At 34.4% G+C, this 23793-nt stretch overlaps 1 protein-coding gene across 1 annotated transcript; it reads right to left on the bottom strand.

Moving 5' to 3' along the window:
* Positions 1 to 1448: 1448 nt before the first annotated feature.
* On the bottom strand, positions 1449 to 22400 carry RNF212 (ring finger protein 212). Its single transcript, XM_010207815.2, has 12 exons — positions 22289 to 22400; positions 20647 to 20708; positions 16740 to 16814; positions 14445 to 14501; positions 11354 to 11412; positions 9185 to 9249; positions 9026 to 9095; positions 8173 to 8218; positions 6980 to 7043; positions 5117 to 5189; positions 3848 to 4044; positions 1449 to 1486 (listed from the first exon to the last, which is right to left on the bottom strand). The coding sequence occupies exons 1-12, from the start codon at positions 22398 to 22400 to the stop codon at positions 1449 to 1451; spliced, it is 918 nt and encodes a 305-aa protein (XP_010206117.1).
* Between the last annotated feature and the right edge of the window lie 1393 nt (positions 22401 to 23793).

Here is a 23793-nt window from a genome sequence, read left to right as displayed (position 1 = left end):
TGATCCAAACAAACAGAAAACCATTAAGCTACAATTAATGTGGAAGGAAGCAGTCATATTTTACTAGCTTAATTTTTTTAAGCTTTTATAGCTCATCTGGAACTAAAGGAGAGCAGGATTTTTTAAAAGTTACACCATACTACTTGTATATTCCTGTGGTATTGTAAAACTAAATCTTTGAGATGGAAGTTTGATTGAAAATAAATTTGCACGGAAATAACACCTAAAACTGAAAGTGTGAGAATACTGGGGAGAAGAATACACACAAACTTTCCCAGGGCAGAAAAGCAAAAGTTTTACATTGAAATGAGGGAAATGTGAACCATAAAATTTCTTATGGAAGCCCCTGCTCAAGAGTTGTTGACAAAACAGGTGTTTCTCCATCTATTTACCTTCATTAAAGGAATAACTGGCACATTTGGCAGTTAAAACTCTTTGCAAAATGAAGAAATCATATTCAGAGATAGTAAGACCAACTGTTCACTCTGCTGGGTGAATTCACACTTTGTCTCATCATCATCATAAAAAAATCCTTTGTACTCCTCTTTCTGCTCTAACTTTTCTTTTAACATTTCAACCCAAAAGAAGTGTATCATGTACTACCTTTGAGTTTTATTTTTTTTTTAAACTGTCCATGTAACAGCAGGGCTGAAACAAAACAAAGGTGCATACTGAATGACTCAACCATACCAAAATTCTGCCAGACACACATAATAATGGTGGGAATTTCAGCTTAAGAGCTATTCTCAAAAGAAAAAAGTTGCATTCTGGCACCCTTCATTCAGAATCTCCAGTTGCTACTGCTGTGTGAGATTAAAGGTAGTCTCCACTGTGTTTTTCCTCCTCATGCCAGTTCCTCTACTTAATTTCATTCCAGGAAGAAATCGTTACTATGTTCTTGGAGTGTGGAATAGATATTGTATTACAAGCTCAGCACAGCCCCCTAGAATGTAACATCCCTCAAAACTTATCCCTTTCAACAGTGTAACCAGAAAGTGATCTATTGAGTAAGAATGCAAGTTTTGGAATTCTGGAATCAAAAATCTATAAATTGAAAATTTTTAGGACTGGGGCTCATCTCTAATACTGTACAGGTGCAACCATTTAAAAACAGAGTTCTGCTACAGCTCAATGCATTCATAGTAAGAAATGCTCCTTCAATACATAAGCATATTTTGTCTTAACAGTTAATAAAGCCTGTTTATTTATTCAATACATTTTAAGCAAAAATTTCTAAAAACAGCAAGAGGATTTTGTACAGCCATTTAAAACTGCTGCAAAGGTCAATCAGCAAGAGCCCTGATGTTTTCAATACATCATTCATGTTGCATAGTTAGCCGATTGATGCCAATTTGACATTTTATAGAACCTACAAATATTTTGATATCCAAAGACCACGTAGGGCTTCTCTGGATGCTTATTGATCAAACCAATTCACAGATGTTTGCTTATCTTTCTGTTGAATGTCCTCCAAAAGTAGTTGATCCTGGAATGAGAATACAAGTACAAATAGAAGCAAGATTAGTAAGACTAAAGGAAAACTTTATTCATATAAATTATCTAGGGAACTTATTCAAGGAAAAGAGAGAAAATTATCAAATATTAAAAAGAAAATCCATATATTTTGCTGAAAACTTTTGTGTAGCTCTATTTATGAATCTAAAGATGCTCTTTTGTTTTTATACAAAATAATTAGGTTTCTCTTTCTGTAAAAGCATTTCTGCCATATTCCAGCTTCAGCTACACAAGTGAATGTCCAAAGCATTATTCTGTATATGAACTGCAATTAACTTGCAAACATGTAGCCTCAAAGACAACTAGTACTTAAGTTCAATATAGCTGGTTTTTCTTAACTTCTATTCCACCTATGTTATTTACAGATTCTATCAGGTTCCTGCATTATTTCACATGCTTTATCACTGCCCAGACATTCCACGAGTGAAACAATTATGATGTAAGCACCCACAAGATATATACATTCAGAACTTGGGTATGAGTGAATTTCTTATAACATCTTTATTTTGGTTTCATGAAGTTTCATTAACTCAGAACTGCTTGGCATGTGTTACGCTTGGATTAGAAAGATCGTATTCATTAATATAGACTGAAAAATGCTTTATAGATTAATTGTATTTTGAATGTAAATAACAAAGATTTCACTCGTGATGTAAACTCTGCAATATGAAGAAGTTTCCAAGATGTGATTTGTTGGGTGCTATATAATCTCATCTAGGCTCCCCTTCCCACAGAGAGTTGTACAATACGATCTTTCAAGGGATCTTCCAGCCTGGGCTGTTCTATGATTCTATAATTCTTTAATTTTGTGAATTAACCTGCTCCAGTGCAGTTCCCACCTACACCCTCTTTGGGCTATTCTCTATGCAGCTACTTTTGTTACTTCTTGCTGTGCTCAACAAACAATATCCCAGATTATCTCTCTTTTTACTGTCACTTGCAGACATTTATGTGAGTGTCTTGACAGATCTGTAACAAATGTGAAGTTGAGACAGAAAATTTGGCACATGAGAGAACAGTACAAGGACTGAAAAAATCATGGGATTTGGAAGTTTACTACTAAAATCTGTGATATGATAATAGGTAAATACAAAGGAAATAAAGTTAATAATGTACAGAATCTGGGAAGAATTGCCAGTAACAGACAATCATAATTATCATTTAAGCCTTTCCTTCCAAACTGTGATGACACAGACCATGTGACAGAAAAGTGTAATGAAATAAATAATATTATTTCCAAAACATAAAAATGCTTTTGCCTTCTTCAATTTTCTTCTCATCATTTCCTTATTCTTTGCCAATCCAGAGAATCTCTTGCTTTTACTTGCTTCACAGTAAAATAGCCTTTACTGTCCTCTCATCTTTCTCCTTTAGTCCATCCTGCTTCCTCCTTTACACTAATATTCTGCATTCTCATCTCCATCTTTCATAAACTCTTTAATCTGCTTCCTCTATAGCCTTTGTTCTGTCCTATGCACTGTTCCAGGCTCCTTCTCTACACCCAATCCTTTTAGTATCTCACCTTTTTTCCTATTCCTTAATATACCTTCCTTCACCTTCTCTGCCTCATCATCTGCTCATACCCTATCCATTGTTCATTTACAGAATTTCATTCATTTGTTCATTTCTATTAATATTCTCCAGTTCCTAACAACCAGGTGACTAATGCTTCACTTCTTACTCTCAGAATGTTGCAATTTCCTTTTATGTTCCTTTTCACTCTGCTGGACATAGTGAGATGTCAATTGTCATCCACTTTCTACAACACATAATTTAGTCACTGTCTAAATTTAGGAACTGTCTCCCATTTGTTCTTTTCATAATAGACATTATTCTCCTGTTTGCCATGTGTCAGCTGAACTGTTCTGCTTTATTAAAGGACTCCTGTTGACTGTCTCAGTTGTGCTGTAACACTCTCTGAATTCACTGCAAATCCTCCACTAATGTTTTCCTATTCTTTGCTTACTTGAGATTTGTTGCAAGACTAGATGTTGCGAAATTATTATATGCTTTTCATTATTGAAAGCTTTTAGTTTTTTTCTAGAAAACAACTATGGACATTATCAGATTCAAATTTCTGTTTAAAAATATCATTCTGAAGTGAAGCATTTCAGTGCAATTCACTGTATTTTCACAGCAGATATTTTACTGCACAGAGACTAAAGCAAAATACTGATCAGGAACAACGACATTTTTCATATTTTTAAATTTCATTCATGTGTTGCTTAATTTATTTCTTACTTACTATTCTCAAGTAAATAAATAATAAGTCTTTGTTTTGCTAAAACTTTTTGAGGAAGTGTTAACTGTTCATTTTATACAATACACTTGCCTAAATGTTGTCTTTGCAGAAGTCCAGAGATGGTAATTGGATGTCTTGATACAGATGGCTGTGGAGAAGGTGATGTAAATGGATACAGGGGAGGTGTTCTGAAATCAGAAGTAGACCACATCCCCCTTCGACTGCTTTGTGATCCAGATGATGATGGAAGTGAGAATCCATTATGTGGCAGTCTTATAGGTGTGGATCTGTTAATGAAATTAATGCAGGGAAATGGTTTGAAGTTCCATTCATAGTACAAGATATTTCAAAATCACTAAAATTTATAGTGCTAATATTTTAATAAAAAATACTATAACTCTTTGTGGTCTACAAATTCCTTATCTTTCTTTTTTTCTTTTACATATTCTTGGGGGTTTTTACATATTTTCAAGAGCAGAAGGATAAAACAAGTTATATGAGACTCAGACTTTAAAAAAAAAAAGCATTTTGTTATATATATATTTAAAATTTGTGTTAGGATCTTTTTTCTATAGTAGCTAGCAACAGGACAAGAGGTAATGGGATGAAGCTGGAACACAAAAAGTTCTACTTAAACACATGAAAAAACTATTTCACTGTTCAAGTGAAGGAGCCCTGGTACAAGATGCCCAGAGGGGTTGTGGAGACTCCTTCCTTGGAGGTCTCCAAGACCCACCTGGACATGTTCCTATGCAACCTGATCTAGGTGAAGCTGCTTCTGCAGGGGGGCTGGACTAGATGATCTCTAAAGGTCCCTTCCAACCCCTACCATTCTATGATTTTAATGACCACAGAAAACAGGAATGTACTTTTTCTGGAACCATTTTAAGTTTCTTCTTGATGCTAATATATCTCACGCTCTGAGACTTTTTCAATGTTTAGATGAAAAACCCAAAACACCTGCTACATGCTACATGAAGATGGTCAGATTATTCAGTGAATAGTTCTTGTGTAGATATTGTGTTGTCATCTTTGATTTTTAGAAGAATTATAAAACAGACATGCTGTTGCACTTTCTCACTATAAAATTACTACCTTTTGTTTAAAAGCACCATGACTGTAAATGTCCACAGCTATGGGAACTAGATTATCTCTGCACATATTTGAAGAAAATTATTTCAAAATAAAACCTTCCAACAGTAACAAACACTATCCTATAGGTGATAGCTAGCCTGCACAAGATAGCTTTTCTTCTAATACACAGAAAAACCTTTAAACATACAGATTAATAAAGGCCAGACAAGAGAAATTTCAGTCTTTCATAAGAGACTGTAACATCTTCAAAAGGTATTTAATTACCTTGTGGATCCTGATCCACTATTTTGACTTGACATTATTCCAGATGATTGAGAATTTCTGTAGGATACGCTACCTGTAAGATTCAAATTTTTGAAACATGACCAACATGAATTACTTATTTTACTTGAGAGATAACCAGAAAAAACAAATATTAACACTTTCATTGCGTTATTTGAGACAAATTCATGATTGGTTTATTCAGGAAGTAAATGTGGTGTACAATTACAACAGATTTTGAAAAACAAGGAATTAGCTGACAAAATAAAGTCAAAATGTCACTTGAGAAAGGATCGAAGTAGCCTTAAAAAATAACAAAATTATTTACAATTTAGCACAGAAGAGACCTTTGCTGAGGCAAGAGTTGTCTTCCAGTACCTCTTGCTGGAAGAAGATCCAGCAAAAGTGATACCTATCAGAAGTCTTCAGCAGTACTGCAGCAGAGGGGAAAGGTGACAAATTGTCTTTAGTCTCAATAGACTAATCCTCCCCAGGGAGGTAGGATTCAGCTTAGCTGTCATGAAATCATATTGCATCATTCCTGCAGATCTTTTCCAAATTAAACCTATATGTTGGTTATCACCTTCTCTCCTTTATTAGACCATCAAGATAGGTCTGTTCAGATGCTCTCGTTCTTCAGATACTTCTTACCCCACCCATATCTGGGAAGGGAACTTCCTTTAATGCACCATTAAAATGTTTCTACTTGCCCTTACTTTTGCAAGTACACTTTGATTCATTCAGTTTCTTCCACTACAAAACTTTATGAGTCGATTCTGAAATATGCTGAACACATAACTGTTCTACACATAATTTTACTATCTAATTAAGTATCTAGTTATCTTTAGATACAGCTCTCGCTATCTTGCCATCCATAAATTTATAGGCAAGCATGCATCTAGGAAGTATCTGAACATACAAATCAGATATGACATAGAAAAAGCAATTTTTGCTGCTTCATTACAATTGCATTGCAATGGCACTTGGGTTTTTAGGGGGATGTTTACGCCATGTAAAAACACAAGAGTGCTAAAAGCTACTTATGTGATGGGAAATGGGTTTTATTCACTGCTGAAGCCAGGTGAAAGACTGTATGAGAATAGACTGTTATAGAAACACGATGAATGTAAGAATGAGAGGGATACAGCATTGCTAGACCTGCAGAGTGTTAGGAATTCTGGGAAACTCCTCACTAATACATGGTACTCAAGGAGACTGCACTAATTTCAGTAGGTTATTATTCATGTCATATTTACATCAGCATGTTATCTAAGCTCTGCAACAACCCAGGAACAAGATAAAGTACAGACAGGTAAAATGTCTTACAACCCATTACAGTCATATATTTAAAGAATTCATCTTTCTAAAGAAATTCTTCACCTCAATTGCCTCATTTTTGTTGCATTAATACTTTTGTAAGTTCCATTTAGTTTCCTCCCCCGTTTCCTTTTGTGATTTTTAACATGGCATTATGGTCAATGTTAACCTCTGCTAACTATAAACAAATATAATTAAGAAAGTGAAGAGAGGGTCAACAACATATGTTGCAAGTATGCCTGTTCTGTTTAACCATACACATCCTTTCAGTATTTTGCTTGCAACCAGAGACTATGATTACTCAGCAAAAGTCTTTTGGGTTACTAGTAATTATTCACAGAAAAAAAGTAGATCGGTACCAGGGAAATTTATTTCATTCTTCATGTTTCACTGTTTCCCATCTGCTGGATTGATGCCTACATGGTAAGTTCCTTACACCTTATCACGATTCAGCTTTGCTCAGTAAATTGCTAATGTATGAACTCTAATTTATTAATCCTCTTAACATAATACAAATGTTGTCCAGTTACAACCGTTATTTTCACTCACCCATTCGTCCATCTTGTGGTGGAGTTATTAATGATAATCTTGTTGGACCAGTTGGTGTCTCAGGCTAAATTAAGGGCAAGTTATTAATTACAGTGTAATAAGTATGTTAATCATCAAGTATTTTAAGTAACAGTGTTACATTTTTCAGGTGCATAAGGCTTGCAGATTTCTGGTGCTCCCTGCTGCCATTTTGTTTGCACCTGTCTTCAATCTCATCTTAGATATGTCATTAAAAGCTTGCAATCCTCGACTCAAATATAAGGTTCTAACATTGCTTTCAGACCAGGGACTTTTTCTTAGCACCTGAAGATACTATACACAAGTTGATTCCCCTGAACATAGACAGAAACAGGATCACCTGATCAAGCAATAAACAAAATTGTTTATGAAAGGTGAAAGACAATGACTGGCTTGATTTCTTCATCATATATGAAATTTCAGGAATGTTTTGAAAATCAGTATGGTGTGAAATTAAGAGTGCCAAGTGATTCACCTCTCAGAACTTTAGACGTCTGCAATGACAGCATTTACATCCAGCCTGATGCCCTGAAATTCTCTTTATGATCAAGAAAGACAAACAGGAATGAAACCAAGAAGTTTCCTTTAGAACAAGTCAAATAATTCATACTAATTCATAGGTTATTCCTGTGGTCAGAGGTCTATCTATGGATATAATCAATCCATAGGTTACACAGGAAACACTGAGATACTAGCATAGATGTGCACTGCAGACATCTACATGAGGACTGCTAAAGGTGGAAATACATACATTTCCACTCCTTAATATATTAGAACTTATATTTAATTGCAGCTCTCAGTTTGATGCATTAGCAACATTTATTTTGGAAACAGTTAAAATATTTTTATAATGTCAACATACTGAGATTTCAAGACTTTGCCATTTAATTTAGCATCAGATTTCTTAAAGGTTGTATATGGCATATGGAGAACATAATTCCAGAAATAAACGTTAGGATTTATTTCCTTTTGGATCCTTTTTGGAGAGCATCTAACTTCTACTAACCATTAAGCATAGCTGAAAGCAGCATGTGTCCAGTTTTTTCCAGTTTTAACAGGATGTAGTGTCCTATTTTTTTCAGTATTAACATAGTAGAAGCAACTGAAAGCATATGTACAGATATATACATACATATATATAAATAAACAAACATACATGCAACAAAAACACTTACTTTCCTCATTGGTGAAGGTATAGAATCAATCTCCATTGACCCCATTCTTACAAGGGAAAAAATATCACATTGTAATAAAAAGAACATATTCATTATAATGACTAAAATTATGTTGCATTCTCCTGTCAAATTTGACTAATGATGGAAAAAGTGTAATACATAATGCATAACACATATGAATGGGGCTTGTTCCAAAACCCACTAGGAGTAAGAAAGATCTATTAATTGATTCTGAGCTTGGGTTGAGACATTTTCAGAGAAAGGTATTTTATTATTAGCATTGTTATTCTTGTATTTAAGTCAGAATAAATATGCATATTTATGTATTTCTCACTTGTCTCCACAACAAGGGCATTCTGAAACATTATTTTATGAAAAGCATAGTCATAGTCACAGGTATAGAAATCTTTAGCCTGAGTAAGCTTTGTGTTGAATTCATTTAAAATTTAATGAGCTTTACTGGAGTTCATCTCATCTAATTTTAGACAATCTCATTTTACATACAGATGTCAGTACAAGTTATTTAGTTTTTCCTTACAGTCAATGGGAATACTTTATCACTAATTTACCTGTCTATCTATCTATCCAAAAAGTCTTTATAGTAAAGTGCATCATACTTAGTAATTTTGTTTTCCAGTGAGTACAAAGGCAATCTATACAAGTAGCTATTATGTACACTTGGATACATAAGACCCTCTGCAATTCTTTCACACATACACAGTTTGCAGAAACACAAAATCAGAAAATGTACATATTTTTAACACACTACAAAAAGAAAAAGGCTTTGCGTATAAAATACCAGTATGTTGTCACCGTTAAGATTTTAATTGAAAGTTAACAGATTTGTACCTACATTTCAGAAGTGGAAGGATGACTAGGATGAAGAGAATATGAAGAGTAATCATTCTGTTTTCTTGAAGGAACTAAAGTCATTAACAAATTTCATATTAGAACATAGCTATATCCAGTAATATATATTTCATAGTTAGTATCTTAAACCAGCACTTCTTACTGGAAAGTGGATTTCTACTTGTACTGGAAAATGGTAGTTGTGTAGTTTGTTCAGGAGGTTTCGTACTAAAGGGGAGACAAAAGAAACAACAGATATAAATTGAGATAATTGTGATTTGATTAGATCATGTTTAGGTGATCGATAAACCATTAAATCAAAGTGTTTTGACTAGCTGTAGTTGGTTTTAACATGACACTGCCATGAAGCAAAATAACAATCTATGTGATAACCCATTAACTTCTCTCTATCATACTGTCTATATGAGTCATTACATATCCAACAGTATCAATTTAGGATAACATTATGGCAAAGTATTTTATAGAACAACAGATGTTAAAATGCAACTTTAAACTACAGTTGAGCCCAAGAATCTTAATTTAAATGTATATATTTCCCAAACTTTAAAAAAAATCTAGTTCTCAAAAAGAAATGTTGGCATACTTATGCTAATTGGCTAACAGCTATGTAAAACTGATATCTTTGCCAACAACCATAAATAGGAGGAATATGTCTATTGAGCATGCAAAAAGAAGCCCTAGATCACACTCTCTTGGTAGTACACTGACAAATCTGAAATTCACCAAGAGAGCTGTATTTGGTATAGCCAAGGCAGCATTTGTTTGAGATACAAGAAAAGGGAGGTAGTGGATAAAAATACATAAACTATAATAATCCGTCACAAACATAGTTTCCTTTATAAGTTTTTCTTTCAGTTATATTAAACCAAACATCACAAGTGAGCATAATAGAGTACTATGTGCATGTCAAAGTCAAAAGAAAGTCAATACTGAAAAAATACAGAAAAGGAACAAAGATCAACAAAATTTTGCAATTAAATTGCTGGCTCCATGAACTGGGTTATTAAGGAGATTTCAGCACATTTGATCACTTGTATTCATAAAGTGGCATTCATGAGGGGCTTTCTCTCAAGAAGGTTGATATATTGGGAGAAGTACATTGTAACTATAAGTACTCTTAACAGCATATTCACTAAAATGGAAAAGCAGATCAAGCCTGTTTTTTTTCCCGTGTTCTTTTTGAAACTGTAGAAAATATGAAGGATAAAATAGGATACAGAAACAAATATTATAAGGAAAACGCAAGAATTTTACCATAGGTGGATCACAGTAAATCAATCTGGTATCTTTTTTTGTTTTGTTTTCTGTTCTGGTAAGAATATCTCTTCAAACAGTAGTAAGAGTAAATTTTTTCCTGTGCTAATTCAACTTAAACTGAAACATTTAAACATTAGAGTGCTCTATAGGCTATGTGGACTTTCAAGGAGAATTAAGAACCATTAATTGAGGAAAATATATCATAAATAAAGTTAAATGGAAAAACAATAAAAAAAGGTTTAGAGAGTGATGTTGTTACTGTTGTTCCTTTCAGTTCAATCTTGCAACCAATTCTGTTTAATATACTCCCTGATGACTCAGGGATAGGACACTGAAATTTGAAAGCAGAAAGTTCTAAAGAAAGAAAGTATCATCAATATTGATAAGAGCTACATAATGATTTAAAATGGTGATATTTTCAAAGAAATATTGAAATGAAAAGTGATAATAGAGTGCACTTAGGAATCGATAAGTACTTGGGCTTTAATTTGGAAATAAATGTGAGGAAGAAAATAAGATGTATCAGTCAATGAGCAGGGCGTTACTGATGAGCTACCTCTTGACTATCTCTTTGATGCATTTGTGAAGAAAAGACTAATTTGAGTTAAGAAGTAGATTTTTAGTAGAAAGAAGATGAGAAACATGTTACACAACTGTGGTAATTTTTAAAATTGGCTATATACTAGGAAAAAGTTTATAGCACATTCCAGGTTGATGTTGGAAAGCCCAGTGGAAAAAATACAAACATGTTCATGTAAAGGTAAATTACAATTTTTAAACTAAATGTCTATATAACAGAGAGTGACAAAATTTCACTTGTAGAGTAACTACTGACTTGAAATTAAGAATAAAATAGTTTCTTCCTGACAGGCTTGATTAATGTGAAGGAAATGGTCCAGATGATAGAAACCACTGTTCCTTTAAAAAACATGCTGTTCTCTTTATACAACATAATATATGAGGAAGGCAAACAGAGCATGAATTTCTTATTATCAATTGAAATTACTGTTGTCAAATTACTATTTCTCATGTATTTTTGTTGCATTACTCTTACCGTTGTGTCTGATGCAATTGTTGTGTAACTTTCTTGAAAGATTCTTCCAACTTGACCATCTGTGAGATAATCATAGATTTATATAAAATCAAGTTGTGTGATATACAACTGACTTTCCATACAACTAGTACTCTAAAATGTTGAAACACTGTTTTCTATTGGTTTTAATCTCAGATATCATTGCTATTCCAGATTTATTGGGACAAGACTACAAGCTGTTATATGGGTACATTAAATAGTCAGTCTGAAAAAGATTTTAGTTGCAGACTTAGTTTGACTACCTTATGTTAAATATGCTGGCACTACTGAATAAATGAATACTAAGAAAAGTGCTTAAAAATAAGTTGGTTTTTTTTTTCTTCCTCTTTTCCATATCTGATATAAAAGTTATGTTGCATTTAATATGGAATGGCTTGGAAAAGATACAAATAATTGTTTAAAACATTAAATGACATGTTCCCATATTTCTTATTTCAAATTCAAAGTTTATTCAGTTCTTTGCAGTATCTATTTGTAACAAGCTTACGTGAAGGGTACTTCCTATTTTGTTATAGACACAACCAAATATATCTCTGTTAAAGAATGTTATGAGCTTGCAAAATTGAACATTAAGGTCAAGAACATTAGGTCAGCTCACTAGTTTGTTTAATTTTTACAGTCTTTCATTACATTATCATATATTATGAGGATGTGATAATTTCCTCAATACTGCATCTGCATTTTATTCTTCATTTCCATCTTGTGACCTTAGTCCTTCACTACTTGAAAAAAAAAAATGATTTTAATACAAATCATGAATTCTCCTATTAACTTTTCCTGCTTCTGCTCCCAACAAATTGGTTTAATTCTTTGATAACATTACCTGATACACCTTTACAAAATCATACTGTTTGTGGGAGATATTGTGTTCTTTTTGCAGATGTGAAACTCTACGAAAGTGATTAAATACAAAATCTGCCTAAGATCTGGGGTTTATCACTTCATTTTTACTTTTTTCTAATGAAGGCTAGGTTGGATTAAGAAAGTGACCAGTACAGATGTCAGGAACAATGTACTTGACACTGTTACTCAGTAGGATTGGATGTTTTTAAGATCAAAATGTTTTTAAAAGGGGTTTGGGTTTTGGTTTAAAAAGAGTTTTTGTGTCCTAGTATAATACAGGGTCTAGACTTGCCAGGAATATAAAGTGCCCACACCACACACCATTATCTGCACCCCACTATATGTATAACTTACAGAAACAAAAAAGCTTTTTTCAAGGTCATGATAGCTGCTGGTTGACAGTGAAAGGAATGATACACCAGAAACAAGGAAGAGGGCCACAAACAAGGTGGCCAAGCCTGAGAACCTGGTTATGAATTTCCTTATGCAGCACTCTACCTTTCCCAAAAGCCAAAACCTGCAGCATGGAGAGTGACAGGAAGAAGCCCTTGTGTCAAAGGGTAGTTTTCTGCTTTCTCACTTCTATGGGTGTCATTAACATTTGCCAAAATGTTTATTATGTAAATCCTTCTTGCTCCATCCTTTTCCCACTTGGCTTCATCTCAAAGCCAGTGGCAGTAAGAATCAGTGTGAGATTATAACCCCGACTGTGTGCATCTACCCCACTTTCTCATCCTCTGTGTCTCTGTCAACTGTGATCTAGCCCTCCCCAGGTCCTTCAGACTCCTTCCCAGTACCCCTCAAAGGAGGGAACATTGCTAACCAGAACTCACAGGAAGAAGATGGGTATATCACTGTACCCTTCCTTGCTCATCTCAAACTCATTGTCAAATAATTTCTCCACCAAAGCAGCCTCACCAGCTTTAGCCATAGCTGCAAATAGAGTGTTTAACACAACCAAGCCTCTTTTGACCCTGAGCCAATGCAAGCAGTTTTAAAACACTAACACATACATAGAATGGACAAGATAACAATAAAAATATCCAAAACACTGTGCCTTTGAAATAGAAACAAGTCAAGCCTTCAGCTGTTTCTGTAGTATCACCTAAATACTTTCCTTATGTCAAGCAGTGTCCTTGAGTGCTTTACAACTACTGTTGAATGAATATTTCAAGAGAAATAACTTAAAAACTTATCATCAAAAAGAATCAAAGCTCTGCCCAGATTCTTTGGAGATAACATTTCTATTTATACAAAATTCTATGAAGGAGTTTATTGTCCTTTGCCTACAGGTTTCACTTTTGCCATCTGGAGACAGTACAATAAATTCAAAAGGGAGCATAAAGTCAAGATTCTTCATGGCCTGGCTTTGAAAGGACAAGATCTTGGAAGAACTACATGCTCCACAGTACATTAGGACTGATATCAAAATGTAGTTATGGAGAACAGGGGAGAATAGACCATACAGCACTTAAGTTTCCAAGCTGTTCTATCCATGAGTGCCATATCATAAGCTCTAATGACACACAAAATATCCAGTTGAATAACTATATGAGTTTGTCTCTGTCATTTCATACAGAGAGAACCTACCAATGGGTTGGTACATCAATATTGCCACACAGCTTTAAGTAACACACTTGGCCATGTCCTAAAAAAGGAGTAAAACAGCCAACTGTGTCAGCAAATATTACAAGTATCTGGGAAAGGAAAAATAAGTTTTCTTTCCAGTGCACAGAGGAAGAAGTATAGTCACAATTTCAGTACCTGTTCTTCACAGAATAATTAATGTTATTCCTCTTCCCATTGAGCTATCTCTAATTCAAGGTACAAGCCCATAGTCTTGTCCTTCATCACTCAAACTTCTTGCTTAGTTTGTTAATCCTACTCTTCCTCTAGGCTTATCTTAGTACCAATCTCTACCCACATCTTCCACTTTCTCCTCCATACAGTGAATGAATTTCTTCACCCACTGTCCTTTGACTCGATTTAATCTTGGGCAGCCCACAACTAAAATCTGTTTTACTATAGAATAGTAACCAAAGATAGATTTTGAATAATTGCAGCCTGGTATTTCTAATGACAGAAATTAGGCAATCCTGACAAATTTTTCAAGATATTCTAATAAAAGGTGAAAGTATTTTTTAATAATAAACCAAAGTAAGGGGGCAAAGATAAGCAATAAAAATGAGAAAATGACAATTGCTGTTACCTTTTGTCTGCGGTATGCTAATAAATGTTTACGGTGTTTTTCTTGAAATTCTGAAGCCTACAAACAAATACAGTTAAAGGAAAGCTTCACTTAATTATACTCAAGCAATCTCAGCAATAAAGTGATGGAGAACTACTTCACAATATTCCATTTTTTCTATATTTTAATAAGTATTTAACATATCTTCTTTAAAACCTCTCCAACAAAACACTCTGAGTTATTATCACTAGCAGTGAAAGTCTTATAAAGATTATTTAACCTAGTGTGACCTAATCTAGAGCTAGTAGATGTATTTAACTGAATTTATATTTTCACACACTGTTCAATAACAAGGTAAAGACATTGGAAAGCCAGTTTAGCTGCGATGCTCCTTATTCATTAGTGCTAAGCAAACACATAAAATTAATGGCAACATAAAAAGTAATGTGTCTTACTTGCAATTATAACTTACCTTGTAAAAATATCCTGTTAATTAAAAAATAATTGTTAGATACACTGTCTGGTGGTGTGTAAGCACTCCTTGTGTCCAGATGAGGATCATAAACCATCACAGTTTAAACATAAAAACATATCAGGTATGCAGGACAAGAGCTTGTGGAACAAATTACAATAGTTAATAACTTACTAATAAATCTTTGTTCTCACATGTAAGGAAACTGCCAGAAAATGTGAAGGGATAGATATAACTGAAGAAATAATCTAAAATAAACCCACAGTAGAGTATCTAATTGAATTGTTTACTTTGTATTCACTGTAGAAGACCCTGAGAGGTTCCCATTGGATATTTATCAAAGGATAAGAAGTGTGTTCAGAACTGTTGGAAGAAACAGCCACACAGAAAGTAATGGCTCTGAGCTGTCTCCCACCACTCAGAAGGGAGGTCTTGGTTCTATAAAGGAGAAATCCATGAAAATGTCAATTCAGTGACAGAATTCAGTCCTAAAAAAGCAAATCAGATCTTAAAAAATATCTATCAAAAGCTTCTGAATGCAAAGAACTGATCCCACCTTGAGAAATCCCTGTGCCAAAAACTGCTAGAAGCTAAGAGGCTAGAAGACACAGCAACACATGCCAGTCTTGCTCTCCCATGATTTCCTACGCACCTCCTGTAGCGGCAGGAATTTAGACTAGATAAACCTTTGCCCTAACAGCACAAGCTGCTCTTATGTCTTTTGATGGTGGTAGAACATACCTTAATGATTTCATCATTTGTTTCAGACTACAGAAAACCCACCTGTGTCTTTAGAGACTGTCTTCTTTTTCCTTTTTTTCACACATTACAGAAGTGTGAATTCATCTGTGCTTGGTGACACAGCTGTCTGTGTTTGCTCAGTTTACAGAATAACTGCTGATAATCACACCTGCTTCCATACTAGAGGAAGGCTTCTCATCTACCTTGTGTCACTCATGCATATTAGGATGAGGAATGCTGGGGAAAGTTTCCAAGCCCAGCTTTGGAGATGTTTGTGAAGCATGCAGAAAAAAACACTTGATCTTCCCCATGTTACATTTCTGCTGCATCAGAGAGCTCATCACAACATCAAACAAGTCCCAGATGAGAAAACACAGTGCAGATGGCAGGTGAGTTCAGGGAGGAATGTATTACCACAGGTGAACCTAGAGTGGTTGAAACTGCACTGAAATGCACAATAAGAGAGACAAGGACAAGTCTCAAAGCCAAGCTGAAGAGATGCAGAAAATGAGGAGGCAATGAGAGTTTACAGGTATGAGTTTATCCCAAGTGGCTACTAAAGCTCTGAACTGGAAAATAAGTCTGAAGAAAAGGAACCTGTCTGGAGTTTACAGAAGACAGGGAAAAAAATTACCCTGGAAGCAATTATTGCATGTGTCTTAAAAAAAAAAGAAAAAAAAAAAAAAAAAAAAAAGAAAAGAGCTGTTCTGATTTTAAAAGAAAAAAAAAAACAGAGACATAGAAAGAGTCCATTCAGCTCAGGACTGCAGCCAGCTCAGGTTCTCACCGTGTAACTTTTTATTACTATCATTAGGGTACACTGTCTGGGCATGTTTAAAGTTGTGGCAGATCTAATTTTTCATTGTATGGCATTGAAAGTGCTCTTACACCAGTAAAATAACCAGATGAGCAGTCCTCAGAGAGAGATTGAAAACATAAGCAATGGCTGTGAACTGTAAAACTGTGAAACTGGGAAATGAAGGAAGTAAAGACAACAATGAGCATCCATTAATTTTCAAGCATCTACTCACATATTTTTCCCATTTACACAAAAATCAGTAGAAGTTGCTACTTATAGTTAGAAAGTTTGAAAGCAGATTCACCTCAGTTACTTCTTTTGAATATTTCTTGCATAACATATCTATTCCCATGAACAGTGACTGAATATCAGGATTTGTCTATCAAGAAAAAAACATACAGTAAAGTTAATATTTTTATTTGTAAGTTATATTAACTAAAGAATTTTGCAAAAGGTTCCTAAAATTCATTGATGTATATATATAAAAAAATGACAGATCAAGAATAGCATGAGACAGAAATTGAAAACAAGCTTAATGTTATTTAATGCTCTTATTATCTGGAAAGTTCTGTGCTTTTGTTTAAATATATTACACACATATATGGTTATTGTAAGACAGTACAATTTCCAGAGGAAACTCAATGAATATGTTGTGGTCTCCTGGAAGAGACATTGCCCTCAGACCAACAGCTGAGTTTCTGGCAGTCACTTTCCAAGGTTGTTGATTCTCACCATCCCCAGTTATGTGGATGCATCTTATAATCTCTTTTGTTTCAAAGTCATTTTTCAGAATAGTGTCCATGCTGTCTGGGATCCCTTTAACTCTCTTACCTGTTGGACAGCAGAATGTTACCCTAGCATAAGAAAAACCCCTAAAATGATAGTTAAATTTTTCAACATATTTTATGAAAGACACTTTTGATCAGAGACCATGATGTCTCCTTACAAATGGCCATCTGTATTTTTAGAAAATACTGAGTTAAGTGCTTTATACCTAAGCTAGAATTGGAATAAAGACATATTTACTATTTATAGTGTGAAAGAAATTCTACAAAATATAAAATAAATTTCAGAATCAGAGTGACATTTGGATACCTATTCAAATATAAAAAGCAATGTAGATGACCCAATTTTGTGTTAATCTAGAATGCATGTATACGTGTTTTATCCAAAAGAAAAACAAAATATAAACCCAAAATAGTTACAGTAGTTATAGTAGAAAGATAAAATAGTTATATTACTAAGAATTAACTGTGATCACGTTTCAACTATCTTCTTCTATTACATTAAACAGCTTTTTAAAATGAAGAATGTAGCCAAAAAGAGCCATCTACCCATAACCTGTGAACTACAAAGTTCTTTGATCTATCATAATTGTATAATAGAAGTTATTCAACCAAAAGTTGAATAAAAAAAGCAAAATCAATCCTGACAGAGGATAAAAGATCTCATCTTTCATGTACAATACTACCTTTCAAAACTCAGTCAAAGAACTGAAACTGTTGCAGGCAAAACAGAAATCAATTGCAGAAATACAAAAGAATCTCAAGAAGTTTAAAAATTTACGAAGGTGAATTATTGAAAGAAATAAGAAGTATCTGTGAATGAAACAACAGTTTTTCTAGGCTACTAATAAAATGGAAAGATAAGTGTTAGCCACTAAATTAAAAATATTGCATTGAAATCAGAAAGAATTAGGCTTAAGTCCATTTGTAAATGCACAAACACACAGGAAGACCATATTTTTACCTACTCCAAATATAGTATAGCACTACTATAAAGTCAGATATCAAAGACTAGCTAACTGATGTATTTGCCAAACCTATTTTCAATGGGGGCTTACATTTTATATTTTTAATAATAAGAGCAGATTGAGCCTCATATGTATGAAAAAACAAATATGTGATGAGCTAAATTAATAACCTGGATTTGCAGCAGGTTTAAATCTTTTGTTACTCATTTTCTAGCATCAACTACTGTGATGTCCTGCATGTGAGCAAAGATGGTATGCACTGTTTGGTTACTGCAGATCTGTGCACATGGCTGACAAATGCAGAGTTCTGATTACTGGTGAGCTGCAGTTGCATTTCTCTCACCCAGAGAACTAAACTGCTTTTCCTTGATTTGCACAGCTACTAATCTTTATAGAACTCATGGGATGAAATTAACTGTATTTGAGACTTACTCTATTATTTTGGATTTGGTTGACATTAGCCAAAGCATTCAAAAATTCCCACAGAGTGAACTGGCAGACTGATAAAGAGAAAAGCAGATAGCCATATAGCACAGTCTAACCTATCTGTGCTGTCAAAGTATAGAAAATACAAGAAGACAATAACATTTCATCTAGAAAAAATAATGTATTCATAAAAATACATTTAAAATCTTTAATATGTATTGACAGAAGCTCTAGAAAGCTTTTTAGAATCCTAACAATGACCTCAGTTTAAGTATCTATCAGATCTCAAAAAACTAAAAACTAAAAAAAAGTTTGTAGAACACTGTATTTTAGCTATTGCAGGGAGGAGTAGCAGATGTTAATATGAAATTCTGAAATAATGAATGGTGAGATTCTGATTTATCATAACACAACCATCCTTGGGGAAGAATAAAGTGAGGGATCATGAGATATAGAAGAAAGATGTGAAGGTGACAAGCGTGCACTACTCTAGAGATGAGAATATTTGTGGTGTAGATTTTGATTGTCTCCATATACAATTCAATTAGTTTTAACACTTCTATAGGATCTCTTACTCATGGGGAATACTTCCATGGCATCAAACTCATAGGTGTTACCAGATATTTTTCCACTCATGTTCCTGAATTATAGAGCCAGGACTTTTTTACATACATCTTTAATTATCATTCCAATCATTTTATCTGTTCTTAATCAAGGCTAAGCAATCATCATTAATATCTTTTTTAAAGAATATGGTAATTTGCTTCCTTCTAGTCCTCCAGAGCACTGTCATGTTCTAATGAAACAACTAATATTTCTGTTACTATCTCAATCCTTGCATTTTTAAATTCCTTCATTATTTTTGAAGCAGATTACAAAAATTGGCCAGCTATGGGACAAGATGACCTCCAGAGGTCTCTGACAACCTAAATTTCCAGACAGGGTAGACTGATATTGAAAGCTTATTTAAAGATCTCCTTTAGAAGTTTTATGAGGGGCTTTTTTTGTTTTATTTTATTTGATTACTGAGTGCATTGTTCATTTGTATGATATTTGCATTCTGTTGTTTTGTTCTTTGTTTTGTGGAGCTTTTTGGGAAGCATTGTCTTTTTCACTCTGTTCTTGTTCTGCAAGATTCTCTGTTTACAAATATTAAATATAGTGTAACAGTTTTTTACTTTTTCATATAGAGTATGTAGTGGTTGAGATTTCTGTATTTAGATTTACATCAGCTAAGTTTGAAATACATTTAGGGAAATCATGCTCTCCTTCAATGTCAGCTCTTAAGGGTTAATCCCAAATTGTACTCTATTTCAGATACATGATTGCTTTGTAGGACTTTATATGTTAGCTGTACTGAATGCTCTCAGTATTTTTCTTCTATTATTCTAAGATAAGCTTGTCTGTTAGGCAGGCATCACTCTAGGAAAACAGAAATGTTTTCACAACCTATTTATGAAATCAGCTAGGGGAGAAGGCGGTTCATGGGAGAAATTGGAAAATTAAGTCTCTAGTGATTTCTCAAGAAAGGAAATTAAGAGCTATTAAATCTCTAGTGAATAACAAGAATTCCTAACAATATTTCAGATTCTCTCTTAATCACATGTCAATAAAGAAAATAAGAGAAAATGGGGGAAAAAAACAATATACTTAAGAGCATTGATGCACCACCATGCACTTCTTTGATTCAGTCCATTATATGAAATAATTAATTACAGTCAACTTTGATGAACAAACGAAAAAGTCAATAGACATTTTTCCACATTTTTAAAGTCAGTCCCATTGTTCTTTAAAAGGCTGGAATGAGTTACAGTCCAGCAGAATCTGAAAACCTGAAAAGTCTTTGTAGGCTTTTATTTAAAGAAATCAAAACTACTAAAAGCTGTATAGTGTATAAGTATCTAAGCCTATCATCAGTAAATATTCATGTCACAGTCAGTAAACTAAAGAGAAGTATTTTGTAATGCAAATAATTTAGCTGTTAAACAAACTCCAGATTAATGTAATACAACAATACTAAAGCTTCATTTACCTGTTTTGAAAGGACTAATGTACGACAAGGAGTTCTACAGATCAAACATTCATCTTTTTTACCTGTAAGTTAAAGAGATATTTAAAATATACATCAAACTGAGTACATATTGAATGCATCTTAAATAGAATTTGATGTGTAAACCTTTGTTTGGCACTTGTGGAAGGAATCTGAAGATTATACAAGAAATGCAAATAAACATGAATAAAGAATTTGATTCTATAACCATTACACACAGTTGCACAGGGAAAATTTGTGTGAATGTCATCAGGTCTTCCTCCTGCAAATAAACATTTATGTAAATGATTTTATGAATATAATTAGTGTCTCTGAATGCAGGTGACTTTTAATTTTGTTGATTTAAATAAGACTACTTGCCTGGTTTAATTAAATGTATGCTTAACTGCACTAATGATTCAAACAGATACATGACTTTTCAGATTGGGGCTCAATCTTGCACTCTCGATAAAATATATGAAATTTTAAATTCTAAGAGTTAATAATTTTACCTTGTGATTTTTTTCAGTGAAAAATTGATCAAATGTTTTAAAGCTATCATCTTCTAAAATGTCTCTGATTATTTGCAAATGTACAAGCAAGTATTTACAGTAAATGCATATTGTGATAATATTTATAATTGATAATTTCACAAGCTGCTTCTTTTCTAAGGATTCTAAGAATCAATGTTTATAAGTGTTCTTAAAGAGTAAATACATTTTAAAGCTGATATTATCATTATTATTGAATTCATAGCCAAAAATATATGATGTCTCAGGTTATTTTCTTTCTGACAAACAATACTAAAAGCAGAAATGAAAGCTGTAGCTCAGGTTCTATGAGTCTGCCAGTTATATTTAGAGACTGAATTTTATGACCCTATCTCTTCAACAGAAACCCTGTGAAAACATTTAATCAAAAGTTTTTAATTGTGAAATACAGATTGCTCATTTATTTTATATGCCACTTCAAAAAACTCAGAACACTTGGCATGACCTGAAAGGGAAAAAACGTTGATGTTTTTCTGCTATGTGTTTCTTTTGGAAAGCAACTTCCTTATTTGTTCTGCACATATCTTCACCTATGCAAATCACAGCAGTCCCAGAATATGACTCAGAAATTATGTACAACACAAAAGAGCTTCAAAACTTCACCTCAGTCCTCCTGTGCTGCTGAAAATTGTCTTATGTTTCAGTGACAATACAAAGATTTAAAATAAGACAATATTCAAAACTTGCCCTAAACAATCTTACATTTTACAAACTGTTCTTTCATGACTTAAAACCATGCCGTTTCCAAAACTAGAATAAAATGCCATCTTATTTTTTTTTCACAATCAGCCACGGATCACAAACATCCAGATACAATTTTTATTAAACTCTCCAGTTTTTTGATTCCAAGGCTTGCTCTGAAAGGCACAGTGCTCCAGATGCTTTCATCTGCAGGCAGACACAGGTGTTCTTTACTCTTTAAAGGACATCAATAGCAAGAATCAAAAAAGTTTATCAGAAACACTCAATAGACATGAAGTGCTCAGGCCTTTTTTTTTTCCTCCAGAGTGAGTTAGAAATTCTAATGATTAAGGTATACTGTGTAGACGCCAGCAGTGCCTGACCAGCCCAAGCCTGCCTGCAGCAGCCATTACCTTTCTGGACGCAGATCTCACAGATAACATGGCCACAGTTTGTGAGGTTGAACCGTGGAGTGGGTTTGCGGGGCTCACAGAAGCAGACATTGCAAAAGACATGGACAGCCATGGGGCAGAGGAGGAGGAGCAGATAGGCCTGGGAAGGAGAAGAGGGCTGAGTCAGGTGCTGGCCCTCCTTGCCGCCCCCCAGCGTGAGGCCTACAGGCCTCTCTCCACCACCAGTTCCTCCAGCCTGGGCCTGGGAGGAGGGCTGGCAGCGCCCTTCCCCTACTGAAAGAACAGGGCCTGAGAGCTGCAGAGTGGAACCCTCACACCTCCCAGAAAAGGAGGTTTTCTTGGCCTCTCACTGCCAAGCTGATGAAGTGCCTACGCAGGAGATCCTCTCTGAGAGATTTCTCCCTCCCTTCCCCAGTAGGCAGCTGAACTGGACTCCAGGCAGGGACTTCACTAGCAGCCTGGTCCTCCACTGCGTGGTCCTGAGCCACGCAGCAGGGGCTGCCAGCGGGACAGCAAGTCTGTGGAGAACAGCAGTGGTTTTGCATCTTAAACACAGGAATTTGGAAAAGTTATTCGTTTACTGTCATAGGTTTGTTGTTGCATCTTTCAGTGAGGAAAAGGAGCAAAACAAGGAATTCCAATTTTTATTTCTTAGATGAAAAAGCCAAGGGCTGGCTAATTTCCCTCCATGACAATTTCTTTACAGACCTATGTGCAGTACCGGCTCCAGCTATGACAGAGATGCAGAGTACATTGAAGGAACCTCAGGCTCTTAACTTCTTAAAGACTACTGCCCCCCAAAGTGCTTCCCAAAAGAACAATGATTCAGCTTCTACTTTCTAATTAAAAATCTAGAAGGAGACTGAAAGCATTTAATCAGATATATTTAATCAAATATATTTAATTATTATAATAGATAAAGAATGAAGTTATCTCAAGCTACAGTCCAGGCTCCAGGTCTCAGTGTTGGATTGAGTATAGACCTAATTAAGTTAGTCAATAGGATGTAGGTTGGAGCTTACATTAAATATCAGGTAAAGACTGAGAACAACCTTGTAGCATTAAACTTTCTTCTTGGACTTCATATAGCATATGGTTGTAACGCATATTTCCGTATTTTCCACCACCAAAGATGTTATTGCAAGACATGTTGTGAGTGCTCTATTCTAGTGAATTTAATACAGCTTATTTACTAGGCATTTCAAGTGACAACTCTAAAGTCTCAGACATATTAACTATAGGACACACCTCAGTGAATAGCTTTATGAGATTTTACTTTTATTTATTTGGTCCACAGAGCATTGCTTTTTGTCTCTACTTTATATAAACTTTATGGATTTTCAAATACTCACAGATGTATTTTCATTCCCACACTGTAAATGTAAGTGAACTTAAAGGCCAATGCCATTTGCTTGCTAATGATAACAAAAGGTGAGGAGATAGAAAAAAGAAAGCAAGCAGTGCCTTTAAACCAATAATTGGTCTACAGATATTTCAGATTTCAC

The sequence above is a fragment of the Colius striatus genome, chromosome 3, assembly GCF_028858725.1.
Source record: "Colius striatus isolate bColStr4 chromosome 3, bColStr4.1.hap1, whole genome shotgun sequence".
NCBI lineage: Eukaryota > Metazoa > Chordata > Aves > Coliiformes > Coliidae > Colius > Colius striatus.
The sequence above is the reverse complement of the archived record's forward strand: the minus strand, read 5'-3'. Positions and strand labels throughout refer to the sequence as shown.

What these genes read in the sequence shown, in the direction of transcription:
- RNF212 (XM_010207815.2), bottom strand. Translation starts at nt 22,400, where the DNA reads ATGGCTGTCCATGTCTTTTGCAATGTCTGCTTCTGTGAGCCCCGCAAA. An exon ending in CAATTGCATCAGACACAACG is followed by an intron (nt 9,250 to 11,353) that starts GTAAGAGTAATG and finishes TCTCCCCTTTAG; the next exon opens with TACGAAACCTCCTGAACAAA. An exon ending in ACCACAAGATGGACGAATGG is followed by an intron (nt 5,190 to 6,979) that starts GTGAGTGAAAAT and finishes TGAATCTTACAG; the next exon opens with GTAGCGTATCCTACAGAAAT.